Raw genomic sequence first — 18,754 nt, 5'->3', positions numbered from 1 at the left:
TTCTAAGAGTATTCAATCAAAATTCTAGCAGATTTTTGGGATAGAAATCAATAAGATGATTCTAGAATTCATATGGAAATGCAAAGAACCTAGAATAACCAAGACGACTTTGAAAAAGATGAACAAAGTTGATGAATTTACACTACCTGTCTTTAAGACTTATTATAAAGCTACAGTAATCAAGACAATGTGGTATTGGCATCAAGACAGACAAATAGATCAATGGAATAGAATAGAGAGTACAGAAATAGACCTACATATATATAACCAATTGATTTTTGACAGGGGTGCTAAGACAATTCAGTGAAGAAATAATAATCATCTCAACAAATTCTTCTAGAACAATAGGATATCCATATGTAGAATAAGAAGGAGGAGAAGAATAGGAGGAGGAGGAGGAGCAGGAGAGAGAAACAAAGGAACTTTGATCCATGCCTCACATTATATTAAAAAATTAACTGAAAATAGATCATAAACCTAAATGTAAAGCCTGAAACTATAAAGCTACTATAAGAAAACATAGGAGAAAAATCTTTGTGACCTTGAGTTAAGTAAATTTTTTAGATACAGAACCAAAATCACAATCCATTTTTTTAAATGATAAATTAAACTTCATCAGAATTAAGGACTTTTGCTCTTCAAAAAGACTTGGTTAAGAGAATAAAAACATAAGCTATGATTAGGAGAAAAGCTTTGAAAATCATATACCTGACAAAGGACTTGCATCCAGAATGTATTAAGAACTCTCAAAACTCAATAATAAGAAAACCCAGTTTAAGGGTGGGCTCAATATTTTAACAGATGTTTAGTTAAAGAAGATATATAAGTGGCAAATAAACACATGGAAAGATGCTCAACATCATTAGTCATTAGGGAAATGCAAATTAAAACCACAAAGAGATACTGCTATATGTCTGCTAGAATGACTAGAATTCAAATGATTAACCATACCAACCATGTTGGCAAAGATGTGGAGGAACTGGAACGTTTACATACTGCTGGTGGGAATGGAAAAATGTACAATCACTTTGGAAAACAGTTCGGCAGTCTCCTAAAAAGTTAGATCTACCATATGAGTCACCCATTCCACTTATAGTATTTACCCAAGAGAAAAGAAAGCGTACGTCCACATAAAGACTTGCACATGAATGTTTGAATGTTCATAGCAGCTTTATCCGCAATAGCCCCAAACTGGAAACAACCTAAATGTTCATCAACAGGTGAATGTATAAGCCAACTGTGGTATATCCACACAATGGAATACTACTCAGCAATAAAAAGAAATGAATGCATGCAAAAACATGGATGAATCTCAAAATAAAATAATTACACTAAGTGAAAGAAGTCAGACAAAAAAAATAGGTACTGTATGATTCCATTTCTATGAAATCCTAGAAATTGCAAACTCATCTAGTGACAGAAAACAGATCATTTGCTGCCTGGGGATGAGGGAAGGAATTACAAAGGAGTATGAAGAAGCTTTTGAGGGTGATGGATATAATATGCTCATTGCAATACTGGTGATGGTTTCATGGTGTATACATATGTCAAAACTATCAAATTATACACTTTCAACATGTTCTATTTATTATGTCAATCATACCTCTAATACCAGGCGGGGAAGGGTGGAGGGAAGGGATAGTTAGGGAGTTTGGGATTGACATGTACACACTGCTATATTTAAAAAGGATAAGCAACAAGGGCCTACTGCATAGCACAGGGAACTCTGCTCAATGTTATGTGGCAGCCTGGATGGAAGGGGAGTCTGGGGGAGAATGGATACATGTATATGTATGGCTGAGTCGCTCTGCTGTGCACCTGAAACTATCACAACATTGTTAATTGGCTATACGCCAATATAAAATAAAAAGTTAAAAAAATCATATCTCTAATAAAGCTATTAAAAACAACCCCTTTCCAAAAAAAATAAAACCCCAAACATGCATTTCAGTTTTTATAAAATGAGTTAAGTTCAAGGAAAATAGTACAGGTGGCACAGAGACAGGGCAGAAATCGTGCCAATGGAACTGGGATGATAGGAGTTTGGGAAACACACCAGAAATAAACAGTCAACTCTGGGGCTAGCCGCTGGATTTCAGGTCCTGGGTCCTCCTCTTACCGGCTGGTGACCATGTACAGAACTAGTTAAGGGAATAGATTTGCTGCCAGAGTGCCTGGGCTAAGATCTCAGCTTTGCTACTTTCTAGATGGGCAGCTGTGGGCAAGACATTTAACTTCTTGGGCCTCCGTTTCTTCATCTCTAAGATGAGGACAGTTACTGGAGGTCTCTCAGCACCCAGCATAGTTCCTGGCACATAATAGGTGCTCAGTGAAGCTTAGCTGTGGTTATAGTACCCAGTGAGTTGAAGACTGGGTTGGGGCTAGACCTTGAACAGCCAGTACCCAGACCTGGGCTCTTGAACATTTCAGGCTGCCTCCTGGACAAGCAAATCCCAGCCCCAGGGAGGGAGGTGTTGCTGTAAAAGTTGCATCCAGCCCTAGGTCTCAGGTGCTCAACTCTGCATTCCAGACTGACACTACTGCTTCTGGGCTTTGTGGGAGCAGAGCCCATGGTCCATGGTGCTGAGTTCTAGCCCACACAGACCCCACCTCACCCTGGCAAGGTCAGAGGCTGGGCTGAGCTGAGCATCATTGCAGCTTTGAGAATTCCTGCCTCTTGATGGAGCCATGTGCTTGGCACCATGATAAGCTGAGTACACACATCCTCTGATTTAGTCCTCTCGGCAACCTTGAGAAATGGGGTGTCTTTGGCTTCGTTTACCCAATGAGGAAACTAGACTCAGAGAGGCTATGTGGTCTGTCTGAGGTTACACAGCGCTCTCTCTCTCCCCCCACCAGCCCCGAGTACCCTTTCTCTGGGGCCCTGGGTGCTATTGTGTGGGGGTGAGGAGATGCTGACAGTGATGACTTTCTGCCCCTCTCCTGCAGGGAGCCCTTTCTAGCCCTTGCTGCTTTCCTGGGCCTGATCCTATGGCTGGTTCTGGACACCTCTCAGCGGCCTGAGCAGCTGGTGTCCTTTGGAGGAATCTGCATGTTCATCAGCCTCCTCTTTGCCTTCTCAAAGCATCACCGCACAGTGAGTGCTTAGCTATCAGGTCCAGAGTGGGCTGCAGTCCCTTCTCTCTCTGATATCAGGTCCCCCCCTCCATTTCACAGTGTGGTTAACACCCTCCCCCAGACTCCAGCCAAGCCTCCCAGAGATCCTGATGCACACCTGGGTGTAGGGATCACTGCTAAGGAGTCATTAAATGCTGAGAGGTAGCAGCAGCCCTTAGGAGTCCAGCTCCCTTCTACTGGGGGTGGGGGAGAGTGCATTGAGGGAGAGAGAGTGGGGTCAGGGTGGCTGGGAGCCCTGACTATGTAGGAGGGATGGGGGAGGATCCAGACAGACAAAAGTTACATGGAAGCCGGACACTGACGCCACAACTCCAGCTCCACCTACCCCGTGATGACCCAGGACCAAGTGCCGTGGCACACTCCAGGCTGGTCCTTGGTTAGATCTTGCCCTACCCCTGCCTACTGCCCAGGCCCATTGCTGCCAAGTGTGGCCTATTCTGAACTCCATGGGGAATTTGACCATTGGCAACTGGCCCAGAGTTCTGGTCCAGCCCTCATCCTACAGACTGGCCAAATGTCCCATAGCCCCTCAGCAGTGCTGTGCCCTCTGCCCTCACCCAACTGTTCCCTGTGGATCTCCCGAGGAGCTGAGCTCACCAGGACCTTTCTATCGGGTGGCAGGTATCCTGGCGGGCTGTGTCCTGGGGTCTTGGACTACAGTTTGCACTTGGACTCTTCGTCATCAAAACAGAACCAGGATTTATTGCATTTCAGTGGCTGGGCGACCGGATCCAGGTGTGTACATGGGGTGCAGTTGCCCAGGGCGTGTTGGGTTGCCAGGGAATGGAGGAGAAGCCTCTCTGCTGGAGGGAGGTGGGCTGTGAGGCCATAGGGAGGGACTGTGACCAGGACGGTGGGTGTGTACGGGGCCCCAGACCAGCTGGGCAGCTGGGGGCTGAGCATTGCAGCTGCTACTTCTCTCAGGCCTGGTACCACCTGCCCAGACAGAGCAGTCCTTTCAGAGGCTGGGTCTGATGTGGAAGAGAATCTCAAAACAGGTAGGTGCCTTGTGGGAAGGCCCACAAGGCATGTGGCCCTCAGTGGTCATAACAAAAGGAACTTATAATAGTCAAAAGTGCTTTAAAAATTGCAAATGATTTACTTTGTATATGTATATGTGTGTTTAAAAATAATGTTCATTTTGTTGAAGTTATACTTTTTTAATTCCTTTTTTTTTTATTGTGATGAGTACACATAACACAAAATTTACCATTTTAACCTTTTTTTTTTCATTTTAACCATTTTTGAGTGTCATTAAGTTCCTTCACATCATTGGGCAATTATGATTTACTTTTTTCTTATAAATATGTTTCATATTTATTTATCTTTTATTTATTTATTTATTTAGGCTGTGCAGGGTCTTAGTTGCAGCATGCAGCATCTTTAGTTATGGCATGCAGACTTCTTAGTTGTAGCATGCAGACTCCTAGTTGCGGCATGCGAACTCTTAGTGCGCCATGCGAGATCTAGTTTCCCGACCAGGGATCGAACCCGCATCCCCTGCATTGGGAGCACGAATCTTACCCACTGGACCACCAGGGAAGTCCCATGATTTACTTTTTAAAATATAAATTATCAAGGACACAAGGTTGATCCTATACTCACCCCTCTCTCGCCATCTCGAATTTCCATGCGAATTTCCATTTCAATTCATGTAGAGAGAATTTCCTTCTCTCTACAGGGAGAAGGAGGGGTGGGGCAGGGAGATCCCACATATCTGGGCTCTGCACACACCTGCTGGCCACGCCAAGGGTATCTGCGTGGGTGTCGTGCAGGAAAAGACAGTTGCTGCTCTGGGCACACCCCTTATTTTATAGATGAGAGCACTGAGGCCTGGACAACTGAAGTGACTTGGCCCTGCAGTCACAGTGCTTGTTCTGGTCCTAAATACAGGTCTCTTGTAGAAGCATAGCCAGATTGCAACACCAAGGCCAGGAGCCCGGGATGGCGACAGGACGGGGCTGTGCCATCGGTGGGGAGGGCAGTGGGCAGACACAGCGGGCACCACTTTTGACAGCCTTCTCCAGGCAGCTCACTGTTTGCTTCTTCCTTTGCCTCTTCTTTATCGTTCTTGTCCCAACAACTCTCATCTCTGAGTATTTCTTTACAATTATTGAAAAGGTGTCTCTTCTGGAGGACGTGCTTAGAAGGAGCAGGCGCCCATGAGTGTGGCTTTAATGACACACGTGGTGCCCCCGCCCCTGTAAAGCCCACGACCTGGGCGGACTAGTCCTGCAGCCTCCATGTCCCTCTCTCCCCCTGGGCTGCAGGGAAGGCCCGCGGAACAGGCAAGGCTCCTCCAGTTCACCGCAACCTGGTTCCCTGGGTCCTGTTTCCTCCTTCCTCCCTTTTGGCCTCACTCTGGGTTTTTGTTTTGCTTTCTCCTTTCAGATCTTCCTGAGCTACAGGTCCAGCTTCTTGTCTGGGGAGGCTCTGGTCAAGGATGTCTTTGCATTTCAGGTCAGCTTGACTCTTGGCCCTTAAAGCCTTTAACAGCCTCTGCCCTCCCCCTCCAGCCCAGGTGGAGGGGGAGGGCTCCTGCAGGCAGAGCCCGGCTACTGGAAGCTAATGAGGCTTAAGCCTCGGGGTCCTGAGAGGGGCCCCGGCAAGGCAATCACCTGGGGGTATGTTTTCAGTATATTTTGTAAAACTTGCAAAAGTAAGATATATCTGTATTCTTTTCCAAAAAAAATGAATCCCCAAATCATAGAATTGCTGGGAGGCTGAGGACAAGAAGAGAGGGTGAGGACATGGGGATAGCACCTGCTATAACCTTAGCCCCTGACATGCTGCAGGGACTTAGAACTGTAAAGGACAGTTTCCAGGAACCCTTATGCTCCAAAGATCCTCTCAGGATTCTCCTCCTTCAAGGCCCCTCACAGGTTACCTCTGCCAGGAAGCCTGCCCTTATTAGTCCAGCTGCAAGTTCTAAGTCGCTCCTCTGGACTCTCCTAGACCTACAGGCCCTCCCTCCTTCCTTCCCTCTTTCCAACAAAAATGTATTGTGTGCCTTCTGCAGTGCAAAATATTATAGGGGAAATTGAGATAAAGACTGAAAGACTTTATTGTGTACTGGTAGAGCCCTAACTGTAATTTAAAACAAGGCAGGCTGTGCTGAGTAGGCGATGGTGTGACTGCTTCACTGTTCCGGGGTGGAACTGTGGTTATATTTCTTCTTTCCCCAACTGACCACCCAAGCACCCAAGTGCCTCCTTTAGTAAGATCTCGAGTGTAGCTCCTCTGCCTGCCTCACACCCAAATTGTCTCAGGACCCTGAGGCTGCTCCAGGCTTAAGTTCTACTTCCAAATGCCAGGTGGAGAGAGAGGGAGACGTGGGCCCCACTTACCCATTAGCTCGCCCCAGTTTCTGCCCTGTTGCCATAGCAGCACAGATGGGAGTTGGTGCTGCCCACTCCGGCACGTCCTGGACCACAGTAACCATGGGGCTGCCGTGCAGGATCCCATGCGTAGGTTCCAGAGATTTCTGCTTTTCGCCATTACTCAGCCATTGTTCCCAGAGCCTCCCCACCCTGCTTGGGGGTGTTGGGGGCCAGATGCTTCCAGCCCAAGCCATGGGTTTGGCATGGACTTCCGGGTGTCAAGCCAGTTCATGAGTCCAGACACCTCCAGCCCACCCCCAACCCTGAATCATGGTGAGGTCCTCTGGGAGCTTTGGTCTCTGTTTGCGCCAGCAACTCTCTGGGAAACATCCACTCCATCCAAGGGGTTCCAATAATGTCAGCCCTAGGAGGAAAGGGGGAGGGACCAGGTTCCTGTCCTCTCAGGAAAAATTTGTCCATCATGTTTTTCTGAGATCACTTCAGTGTAGGGAGAGGATCACTTCTGTGTAGGCCTCTGTCAGCCCCTCCAAAGGTTCCCTAACACCATTCTTGTAGGGCAGAGGCGGGGAGGGGCTGCTCCCTTTACATTTGCATTTCCAAGTAGGGGCCACCAAGGTTTCAGGGAAAAGCACTGAAGTCCTGCTCCAGGGTGACTTCTTATGTCCACCAGACAGAGAAATAGCGGCGGTGGCTTCTCACACTTTACAAGGCAAACATACAACACTGTGATTCGACCTCCCCAGGCAGCCAGGTTCAAGTGTAACAGGCACAAAGGAAAGTGCCTGGGGAGTCCATTTAGGGAGACATTTTTAAAAATAAAGACAGTGAGGATGCCCCCTTAAGGAGGTGGCATTTGAATTGGAGCCTTAGGACAGGAAAAAACTGGAGGCACAGAGATAGTCAGGAAGAAGAAATGCCTGGGCAAAGGCGTGGAGGTGAGAAAGTGCTGGGCTGTCTAAGGTACAGGGCGTAGTTCAGTTCAACGGGCATGTAAGCTATTTGAAGGAAAGGATGGATTGGAGGATAAACTGCAAGTGTGGTGGGGCTGTCTCTTGAAGAGTCTTAAATGCCAGGCTGAGGCACCTGGATTTGGTCCCCAGGAAATGAGGAACTATTGAAGATTTTTGAGCAGGGAGGGACTTGATTGGCGCTTTGGGACAGTTGTGATTTCAATAGTAGGTAGGAAGGGTTGTAGCCAGGATGCTTGGAATAGGGGACCGGTGAGGAGGCTGCCTCACACCCAAGTGATGACGCAGGGACCACCAGACTGCCACAGTCCAGAAGAGAGGTCACCATGGGGAACGAAGGGGGGGGTGTGCGGCTGAGAGACCAGCTCTATGAAGCTCATCACTTAGCTCCACACGTTGCAGCTGTTACTTTTAGCTGTTTGAGGACAAAGCCTGGGTCTTACTCATCCTGGTGTTGGTTAACTGACCCTGAGCCCTGCAAAGCCCTGCCCGGTGCCTGGTACTCTGCTTTTTGCTGAATGAATGAGATGGATAAATGATGGTTCTTCTGTGCAAGTGGGAAGTCCCTCTGCCTGCTGGGAACGTCTGGCTCTTTGAGCCACTGGCTGTGGGTTGGGCTCCCACACAGCCAGCCTCCCCCTGGCTGGGCCACCATTCCCATGACTGTGTGGTCCTGAGCAGCTTGTCCTTTGGCCCAAAACCAGGGCTGAGCTTTTCTTTCTCCAAACCTCCCCAGCAGAGGCCAGAGCTTCCCAACCCTCTAGAGCCAAAAGCTACACACAGGCTTTGCAGCAAGATCCAGGGCCCCTAGAAACAATTTTGTCCCCCCTCTGACCTGAGATTCTGGTGGAACAGAGAAGAAAAGCTTAGGGAGAAGGAAGTCATAGTAACAGCTACTAGTTATGGAGCAAGGACTATGTGCTAGGCACTCACTTCACCTTTACAACCCTATGGGGAAAATAATATCATTATCCCCTTTTTGCAGGTGAGGATACTGAGGCTCAGAGTGGCTGTTGCTTGTGCAAGCTCATAAAGCTAGAGAGGATTGGAATCAAGATTGGAATAAGCCTGATGCTCTTGCTTATTCACTTCTGTGCCTTGATATCAGAGCCCTTTCCTAGGTAGACAGTGGTAACGAAGGGGCCTCAGACCTTGGATCTTTGTTTTTCCCTTGGTTTAGAAGAAAACAGTATTTCTTAGGTTCATGTGGCTGAAAGGGACAGAAACCCCTTTGAAACTTGCTTTAAAGGGAGGAGAGAGGGAGGACTGTTTCTTGGCTCACAAACTGGAAGGCAAGTTAGAGCTGCTGCCAGCTGGAACCAGGGCCCCAGAGCTGCCAGGCTCATGGCCCTCAGCCTTGACTCTCTGCTCATCCCAGGGTGCTAGCTTCATTCTTTCGTACCAGATCTTCTCCTGGCCCCCAGCAACACCAGACACTCATCCTTACATGCATGTCACCCAGCACAGGGGAAATTCTTCTCTGCCTGCTCAAGTTAAAAAATCCCAGGGTGGGTTTTGGATTGGTCTGCCTTGGGTCATGTGACCATTCTTGGCCCAATCACTAAGGCCAGGGCAGGGGATACTGAAGTTGGAGGGACCGGAGTCTCATGTTCCCACCCAAAGCCGGGGAGTCAGTTGCTCTGATTGAGTGGAAGCCACCCTCTGAAACTCATCATTTGAAGGATTATTGCCTAGGACAGGCAGGTACTATTAACCTCCCATTATAGAAAACAAGGCAGACAGCTCCTTATAGGACCTGGATTAGCTCTGTTTTCAGGGTGCCCTTCTGTTCTAAGTGAGCATCTGTGGTCTAGTATAGGAGCTGAGCACACGTGGCAGATAGCATACCTGCCGGGAGAAACAGCAATGGCATGGACCCTTTGATCTGGAGTCCCTCCCAGCTGTAACGTGGGGCCACATTTGGGAGTCTAGGCTATACCTCCTGATCGGGGTGCTTAGCTCCTGAGTTCATCGGTTGTAAACGACAGAAACACAACTCAAATTGATTTAAACCAAAAGATTAAACAGAAAACAAACAAACATAAAGATTAATTCTGATAACTGAGAAATCCAGAGGCTTCAGGTCCTGCTGGATCCAGGTATGCAACATCACCTGGGATTTGCCTTGCTTATATCCTGGTTCTATGTTCTTAGTCTTGGCTTTAGTCTTAGTCTTAGTCTTGGATAGGCTCTCTTGAGGTTGTGACAAAGAGGTACCAGGCTTACATCCAACCAACTTAGCAATGCTAGCAGAGAGAGAGAGCCTGTTTTCCACTAGCTCCAGCAGGAAATCCAAGAGTAGACTCCTTTTAGCCTGGCTTGGGGTATATGCCATCCTTGAACTGTAGCCAGGGAAGATACCTCACGCTGATGGGCCAAACCTGGAGCCTCTGGGCTGAGAGTAGAGGAGGGGTGGTTTCCTAAAGGAAAGTCAAACTTTTTTACCAAAAGAAGTGAGGGAAGGGGCATCCAAACAGCTGCTGTCCACCAGAGCCACCACTCAACTTCTCTCCCAGTTCAGCAAAGAAAGTATCACCTGGCTTGCTGCTCTGTCCATCCCCTTGCCAGTGTCAGTTGTGTGTCTCTCCTCCCTTTCTAGAAGAATATGTACACACCTGCTACTTGCATCTCTCCCCGAATCACCCTTCAGAACCATGGATTCATAGACCGTTGGGCTAGGAGGGAGCTCATTGATCTTTGGGCCTCCTGTTTATATTACAGATGGTCAAACCATGCCCCAGAGAGGATCAGTGACCTGGGCATAACTGCGCAGTGAGTTAAGGTAGAGGCAGGGCTAGAACCAGGTTGTCGGACTTCAATTAAGTGATGTTTTCTTCCTCATACTCTAAGTAGAAGTCAGTGACATCAGGTCTCCCTTCCAAATACAAAAAGCATCCCTAATAACAACAATGATAAATTTAAAACCAATTAATAGTTGCTAAAGACTTTGAGATTGGATGTTCAGTCAAGAGAATAAAAACAAGAGAGGTGAGTTTATCATTAACCAGGCTTAGCATTTCCTAGTCAAACACCAACTATTCCCTGGCCCCTGGGAGGCCCTGTCCTCTGCACAAACTCCTGGCCAGTGTATTATTAGCCAGTGGTCTCCTTAGCAAAGGCATGCTGGAATGAGGGAGGACTTAAGACAAATGCTCCATGGCCACAGAACTCCCTTTCTCAACAAGATTTACTAATCACAAAGTTTCATTCACACCCTGCCCCCCTGCCTATCCCTCCCTCTCTCTCTCCCTCTCTCTCTCTCTCTCTCTCTACACACACACACACACACACACACTTGCCGAGCTTGGGGCTTATCTTCAAGCTGGGGGTAGCTTTGTTAGTGCTGAGTCGAATGGAAGACTCAAGAGTTTTCTTTCCGTCCTTTCCATGAATCATGTGGCCCTAGTCCAAGGCATTTGGCCATGTCAGCCTGGGGAAATCTCTGAGCTCACTCAGATTTTCAGAATCCAAGCTGCTTCCTGCTGGGCCACGGTCCAGCTCATTGCTCCTCCAGGAAGCCGAATCTGCCTGGGACTCCTTCAGCCCTCCATCTCCTCTGGCACGGTCGACGTGGCAGCCACCTCCTGGCTGTATGGTCTCGATTAGTCATTCCACCTTGGCTCCATCTCCCTTCTAGTAACTTTCCACCCACACGATTGCCTCCCCCCAGACTCCCGCACCTTCCTGGGTCTGGCCGACCTGGGAGCACATGCTCACTCGCTCAGTCGTTCCTTCACTATCACTCCAGCCTCTGGAACACGCACCCACTCACGAAGCTCAGCAATGCTGATGAAATGTTCTCCCCGAGGAACCCCTAGGGAGAAAGTGTTTTCATCTCCCAAGGGTTTCGGGGTGTCTGCCTGATGCAGCCTCTGCAGTCCCCAGTGGTCATCAGTGCCAAATTTGGCCAGAAAAAACACATCAAGTAAGATAAGGACTGACAGGTGCCATTGGATTTAGTCATTAAGGGGTCACTGGTAACCATAGTGAGCGCGATTTCCAGAGGAGGGAATGGAAAGGAAGTGGAGACAGGGTGGGTGCTGAAAGGAGGGGGATGGGACGATGGAACTGGAGAGATCTTATGAGAATGTGGCATCTGCAGAGGCCTCTGAAGGAGACTTTGACAGGCAGAGATAGACAGGCATGGGGGCAGACTGGTGAGGTCATTCTGGGTGAAGGGAATGGCATGAGCAGGAAATCAGGAGGCATGAGCAGGAAATCAAGAGGCATGAGCAGGAAATCAGGAGGCATGAGCAGGAAATCAAGAGGCATGAGCAGGAAATCAGGAGGCATGCGCAGCTTATCTGGCCTTGGAGTAAGTCCCTTCCGCCCTTCTGCAATGTTGGTGGTGGGGCGGACATTGCAGCAGTGTCCTCCGAGGAATTTTCCGGCTTTGGGTTTTTTTGGTTTGCCGGGGCCTGGGGCTGGTGACAGGGCTTAGGCCTTGGGGGCTGGGGGTTTGGGAGCTGTTGGGACAGCCTCAGGAGGGCGTCAGCAGCCCTGGCTCAACTCCCTCCATAAAGAGGAAGTGGCAGGGCCAGGCCCTGAGTGGGTTTAGTCCTGCCTTCAGAGCCTGTTTCCTGGGAAGAAGATCGCGTCTGCTCGGAGAGTCTGGTCTAGACTCTACAGCAGTTGTTCTTAGAGTGTGGTGTCCACACCAGCAGCACCAGCAGCATCTGGAAAGGCCAAACTCTCAGGTGTGCCCCAGATCTACTGAATCTGAAACTCCAGGGGTGGGGCTCAGAATGCGCGTTTCTGACAAATTCTCAGGTGATGCTGCTGGTCCAGGGACCACCCTTTGGGAACCACTGGCTTAGAGGCGCTCTACTTTCCTTTTCCCTCGAGTAAAGGTGAGTGCTGGTACTAGCAGGACCGACCTGCTCTGAGTTTCCACAAAGTGGTGGTCAGGACTTACTAGAGGCTGCTACACCCTGGGCTGAGGCTCTCCCTGGGAGGGGATGCCTCTCCTGAAGACAAAGAAATGAGGTTCCAGGACTGGCGCTAGGGCAAACCTCCTCAGGGTCATGGCAGGTCCTTGGCAACCTGCTTAGTGGCCAAGGAGGTACTCTGTCTCTTTGCAGGTGTGTAACCTTGGGCAGGTAACCAACATCTCACAGCCTCAGTGTCCCCACTGTGAAGTGGATTTACATCGACCTCAGCTGCTTTGAGGATCCCTGAGTCACCACACGTTGCGTACCTGGCTCCTAGCAGGACTGCATAGTGCACGAGTGGTAGGACTTAATGGCACTTTCCTCCCCCTTCCCACAGCGGCGCTGTCCAGCTGCCTGCCCTGTCTTCCGCCATCTCACATGCTACAGGGCCCGAGGGTATTTCCTGGACTGGCAGATCATATTGGCCTCAGGGCCCTTATTTAGTATTAAATGTCCCAGCTTCTCTTCCACCAAAGATCCCCACCTCCCAGCTAGAAAATGTCTCTTGGTTGCTGCCAGGAGAAAGTCCCAATTCTGCAGTCGGGTTCCGCTGCCCGGGGCCCTCTCCTTCCTGGCCTGAGCCATCTGTGCTAACCTGCAAAGCTGCCGAGTGGTCCCTCGCATGATAAATTGAACAGGCAGTCTAGACAGTACGTGATCCTCTCTGCATTTTTCTACCAGGGAGAGCAGGATGCTGTCACCACCCTTGTGTTGGGGGGTGTGTCCAGCCCCAGGTGGCCTTCGGGAGTCACAGGGCAGGAAAAGCGTTACTCCGCCCAGTGCCTGCGTTCCCTGTCAGGTGACACTCCCATGCAGTGAAGCTGGTGACAGGGATGGCAAGTGGAGCAGATCCAGACAGAACCCGCGGCATTCATCTGGGAAGGGAAAGGGAAAACAACCTCAGCAGGGCTTGTTTCTCTTCTCCAGGGGAGCTGCCTGGGGCAGAGTCTCTGTTCTCATCAGGGACCACTCTGTAGTCCCGATTCATTTTGAACCAGAGCTTGAACTTGATTGCTCTACACTCTCCCTTCTGAACAATGAAAACAACTCTTCCTCCACCCCTCACCCCTCTCCGCAGCCCCTCTTCCTTCCAGCACAGCTAAGCTTCTCCTGTTGTCTCTACTTCCTCATGTCCCACTCCCTCCTTGGTTCGCTGATACCCGGCCTCTGTGCCCATCTCTCCTGACACTGCTCTCACCTAGATCACCAGGGAGCCCTGAATCGCTAGGTGCCAAGCATCCATCTCAGTCCTTACTGAGTTCTCTGATGCCTCTGGCACAGCTGACGGACCATCCCTTCTAGAAAAGCTGCCCTCAATTTCCATCGCACTCCTTCCTGGAAGTCCTTCAACCACTCTGTTTCTTCTTTGTCTCCACCACGCACTCCTCCTTCTTCTCTCACCCTTCAGGGATGCTGACCCCAGGGCCCTGTCCTCAGCCACTGCTCTTCTCTTCCAGGGCCATTTCCTCAGTGAACTGCATCTGCCCTGTGGCTTCAACCTGCACTCAACCGAGCCCTGGCCCAGACCTCTCCTCGGAGCTGCTGGCCCCTCTGCCCATCTGCCCAGTCCACAGTCCAGCTGGATGTTCCACAGGCATCTCAAACCCAGCAAGTCCAAAACTGAGCTGACGAGGTTCCCCCAAAGCTCTCCTGTGCCCGTGCTCCCCTCCCTTGAGAAGCGTCCACCTCTTATAGAAAATTATAGGAGCAGATGAGAAATTAGAAATGGAGAAAGAAGAAAACAAAGTTTCCACAGTCCCAGCACACAGAAGCAACTACTTTGACTATTTGGGTGTATGCCTCCCAGCCTTCCTTCTATGCTTTTTTTTTTTTTTAATATTTATTTATTTATTGGCTGCCTTGGGTCTTCGTTGCTGCTCGCGGGCTTTCTCTAGTTGCAGGGAGCAGGGGCTACTCTTCGTTGCGGTGCGCGGGCTTCTCACTGCGGTGGCTTCTCTTGTTGCGGAGCATGGGCTCTAGGGCGTGCGAGCTTCAGTAGTTGTGGCGCATGGGCTCAGTAGTTGTGGCTCGCGGGCTCTAGAGCGCAGGCTCAGTAGTTGTGGCTCATGGACTTAGTTGCTCCGCGGCATGTGGAATCTTCCCGGACCAGGGCTCAAACCTGTGTCCCCTGCACTGGCAGGCGGATTCTTAACCACTGCGCCACCAGGGAAGTCCCCTTCTATGCTTTTAATATTCCATTTTCCCCACTTAACATTCTAGCATAAGAATGCTCCCATGTTATTACTAATTCTGCATAACTTATTATTTTAAAGCTATTTGGAACAGACAGCACATTCCAACTGTACAAAAGGGGATTTGGTAAAAAGTAAATCTCCCTCCCACCCCTGACCCACAAGTCATCCAGTTCCTTCCCCAAGGCAGCTGCCATTCCTGGTCATTTGCATATCTGTCTAAGGATATCTGTGCCCACACAAGAGCACCTGCAATGCCACCTGCACCTTTTTTACTCATAAACTAACACACCATGCACCCTGTTCTACACCTTCTCTTTTTTCATTTATTTTTTAAATTTTTAAATAAATTTATCTATCTATCTATCTATTTATTTATTTGGCTGAGTTGGGTCTTCATTGCTGCGCACCGGCTTTCTCTAGTTGCGACGAGAGGGGGCTACTCTTCGTTGTGGTGGGCGGGCTTCTCATTGCAGTGGCTTCTCTTGTTGCGGAGCATGGGCTCTAGGCGTGTGGGTTTCAGTAGTTGTGGCGCACGGGCTTAGTTGCTCCGCAGCATGTGGGATTTTCCTGGACCAGGGCTCAAACCCATGTCCCCTGCATTGGCAGGCGGATTCTTAACCACTGTGCCGCCAGGGAAGCCCTCTTTTTTCATTTAACAATCTATCTTGAAAATCATCCCCAAACTGCTCATAGTGAGCTTCCTCACTTGTTTCCTGACTTTGAGTGCACCACTGCACAGCCACACCATAGGTTATCAAACTAGTCCTCCACTGAGGGACATTTAAGTTGTTGCCAGTCCTTGTTATTATAAGTCAGACTGTAACAAGGAAGTATGGGGCTGGGAGGGGGAGGCCCTGGGGAGAAGGAAATGGACATGAGGAAGCTTTGAAGGAGAAATTGAAGAGGCTTGGAGTAAGTGAAAAGCAGTCATAAGCCTGGTAATAGGAAACAGGGTGACAGGAGGAAATGCAGGTGGCTGGTCCACAATGAGTATCATTCGGAGCTCACTGGCACTTAGTGGAAGTAGAACACTAGAAAGATGAGGGCCTCTGATTCAGGCCCGAAGCATAGGAGGGAGGTTAAGGCCAGCATCATGGGCCAAGGATTGAGCTCAGAGTGGAGGACGGACCCTGTGCTAGGAAGGTGCTGGGCCCTGAGCCAGCTCCCAAAACCCTCACAACAACCTGAGAGGTAGTCACTTCCTCCCCATTTTACAGACAAAGAAGCAGGTGATAAAAAATGGTGGACTCAAGTCCTGCTTCTCTACCACAGCCCAAGGGATGGCTGGGTGGATGGTTAATGTTTAGAGGGGAACAGAGAGGACAGCTGCCTCCAGAGAGGCCCCATATGTGATTTCATGCACTGAATTCAGAGCTTCTTCCCTGACCCCGTCGGGTCTCTGAGTGGCAAGCCCTTGGATGAAGTGGCTGTCTGGGGTCTCCGAGGCCCTGCGTGGTACCCTGCCACCTATCTGCCTCTAACCCCAGGGTCTGTGCTCTTTGCTGGCAGGTTTTGCCCATCATTGTTTTCTTCAGCTGCGCCATGTCAGTCCTCTACTATGTGAGCCTCATGCAGTGGGTGATCCTGAAGGTGAGTTCTCAAGGTCCCAGCCTGGGCCCTCCCAGAATCACAGGCTGACAGGAACCACACTCTCCCAGAATGCCTTGCTCCCAAGCCCACACCCTCCCCAAACCCCCTGCTCTGAGGGCCTGGACCTTCCAGCATCCCCTGCTCCCCAGCCTCCTCTCAGAGTCTACTACCAACCAAACTTCTTTTCACAGAGTCTCTTGTCATGCTACTAAGGAGAAATGGCACCAAAATCCAGTGGGGTCTTTGGGGGAGGGAAGTTTACAGAACTGGGGCTGCATTGAGGAGAAGTGTTAGGGGAAAAAATAATTTATACCAAAAAGATCTTGAGAGCAGTGGGCCACGTGGGCCAGACTTAGCTGATATAAATGTCAAATCCTGTGCTTATGTTCATAAAATCTGCTGCACAAAACCAGGATGCAGGAGACAGCACTGGACAAGAGATTCTGAGGTTTTTAGCTGATTGAGCTCAGAATAAACCAGTATCATCAGGCAGCTGCCAGAAATGCAGCCTGTGGTTATGTTAAGAGTGCACAGTGCATGGCGTAAGGGAGACAATTATCCCCAAATCTGGAGAATGTGTTCAACCAAGGGGCTATGACAAACTAAACCATCAGTGGGTTAAGTTTGAAAGGGACTGAGACCATACCTTCCATAGAATGGCTGAAGGAAGTAGGGATGAAGGGCTGAAAAAGAGAAGGCCAGGGTGAAGAAGATTACGGGTAGGATTCTAAACACTTATAGAAGATTAGGGAAAAGGCAGCCTGAGAGGTACCTGCGGTGGAGAGAAATTCCAGGGAAGCAGATTTCATGTTGATTAAAAGAAAGAACTTTTTAATACAGTTTCCCAAAGCCTTTTCACAAAACTCTAGTTTCACAGCAAGTTAATAAATGCTACTAGGTAAAGGGATCCCATGGTCAAATTATTTATTTTATTTTATTTTTGGCCATGCCATATGGCCCAACCAGGTATCAAACCCGCACCCCCTGCAGTGGAAGTGCAGAGTCTTAACCACTGGACCGCTAGGGAAGTCCCTTGGTCAAATAATTTTATGAAGCTAAGCTAGACACCAAGGTAAACAAATTTAAACAAGTTTTGTGCAGGACTTCTCAGAGCCTTTAATAAACTAGTAAGTATTGGTCATCTCCAAGGTGTGCGTGTACAGCAATTCTCAAATATATTTGACCAGGGAATCCTTTTTTCATGGGTGGTAAGCCCCCATCAATGGAGGTGTGGAAGGAGAAGATGAATAGACCTTTGGGGAAATGTAGGTGAGGGAGTTCTACCTGGGTTGGGAGTTGGAAGGAAGACTTTTAAGGTACTTCCACCCCTGACCCTCTCTGTCCCTGGGGCTTGCTGATACCAATCCGCAAAGAGCACCCTGCTTCCTTCTAGATCTCCTGGCTGATGCAGGCCACCATGGGCCCCATGGCCACTGAGACCCTGAGTGTGGCTTGAAACATCTTTGTGAGCCAGGTCAGTATTGCAGCCTCCTGCCCTCAAGGAGGGCGGGTGCCCTGGGTCCCTAGAGCTCTGATTCAGTCAGCAGAAGAGCCAATCAAACCTTCTTCCAGGGTCACCAAAGGCTGCTGCCCTAGGGATGCTCCATTTGGGGATACACTCCTTGCCTGGGTCATGCCAAGGAGGATAGTATCTCCCTGGCACCTCCTACCACCCTAGGCCTAGGCTGTTTTCATCAGCTTAGAGACTCACAAGTCCTACAGATGGAGTCCAATGTTCTCCTTTTATACATGCAGAAACTGAGGCTCAGGGCTGGGAATGCCTTGCCAAGATCCCACAACATAAGCCAGGACTTAGAATCCAAGTCTTCTTCTTCCTGGCCAGGGTTCCTTCCACGACATCAGTTTGTCTTTTTTTCCCTCCTTCTTTCTGAAAATGTGTTTTCCAATATAAGTGTGACTCTGAAGGGACTATCAGTCCTGAGTCCCTTTCAGAAGGCCCAACCCTCCTAGGGGTGAGACTCTGGTGACTGTTCCAGAATCCTGGCCCATCTGCCCAACATGTAAGTCACCAAAAAGACATACTTGCCAAAGTATGCCATATTTCACTGGGCAGTTTAGGAAACTTTGGAGAATATTTGCATCTTTTTTGCTATGATGCAAGTGTGTTTAAGCCAATTAAGACAGATGTGCTCTCAGATAAATAGTCCAAAGTCCCTTAGTTGTTCAAAATGAGGCAAAAGAGAAAAAAATATTTCAGTATCAGCATTTATTTTATATAAAATGCTGCAAATGTAATCAATGGTTTTTGCTGAGAAAATACAAATCTTAGGTGAATGTGACACGATAACCGGAAGGGCTCCAAAGGCGAATTAACTTTTGGGGGGACGGGGAGCCTTCAAGGATTAGTGGCATCATTTCAAGCTCAGTGTTGGCAGGCCTGGGCCCTATTCTCTTCTCTGGCCACAGTCTGTCCCCAGGGGATTGCCCCAGCCCCATGGCTTAAATACTTCCTCTCCCCTAAACTCCAGTCTGATATATATCCAACTGCCCCCTTGACCCTCCACTTGGATATCCTTAGATAATTTACTAGGCAAGTCCAAACAAGCAGAAACCTTGATTCCCTCCCTCAG

General features: G+C 49.1%; 1 protein-coding gene across 1 annotated transcript in view; it reads left to right on the top strand.

The window, feature by feature from the left end:
- The window catches only part of SLC28A1 (solute carrier family 28 member 1), a 73,736-nt gene that overhangs the window by 24,083 nt on the left and 30,899 nt on the right, over positions 1-18,754 (top strand). Inside the window, 5 exon segments of the mRNA XM_061179888.1 lie at positions 2,950-3,097; positions 3,760-3,873; positions 5,530-5,598; positions 16,083-16,163; positions 17,557-17,637. Coding sequence (XP_061035871.1) covers positions 2,950-3,097; positions 3,760-3,873; positions 5,530-5,598; positions 16,083-16,163; positions 17,557-17,637 — 493 coding nt within the window.

This window comes from Eubalaena glacialis, chromosome 2 (assembly GCF_028564815.1).
Source record: "Eubalaena glacialis isolate mEubGla1 chromosome 2, mEubGla1.1.hap2.+ XY, whole genome shotgun sequence".
Taxonomy (NCBI): Eukaryota; Metazoa; Chordata; class Mammalia; order Artiodactyla; family Balaenidae; genus Eubalaena; species Eubalaena glacialis.
Note: the sequence above shows the minus strand (reverse complement) of the source record. Positions and strands in the feature narration are given on the sequence as shown.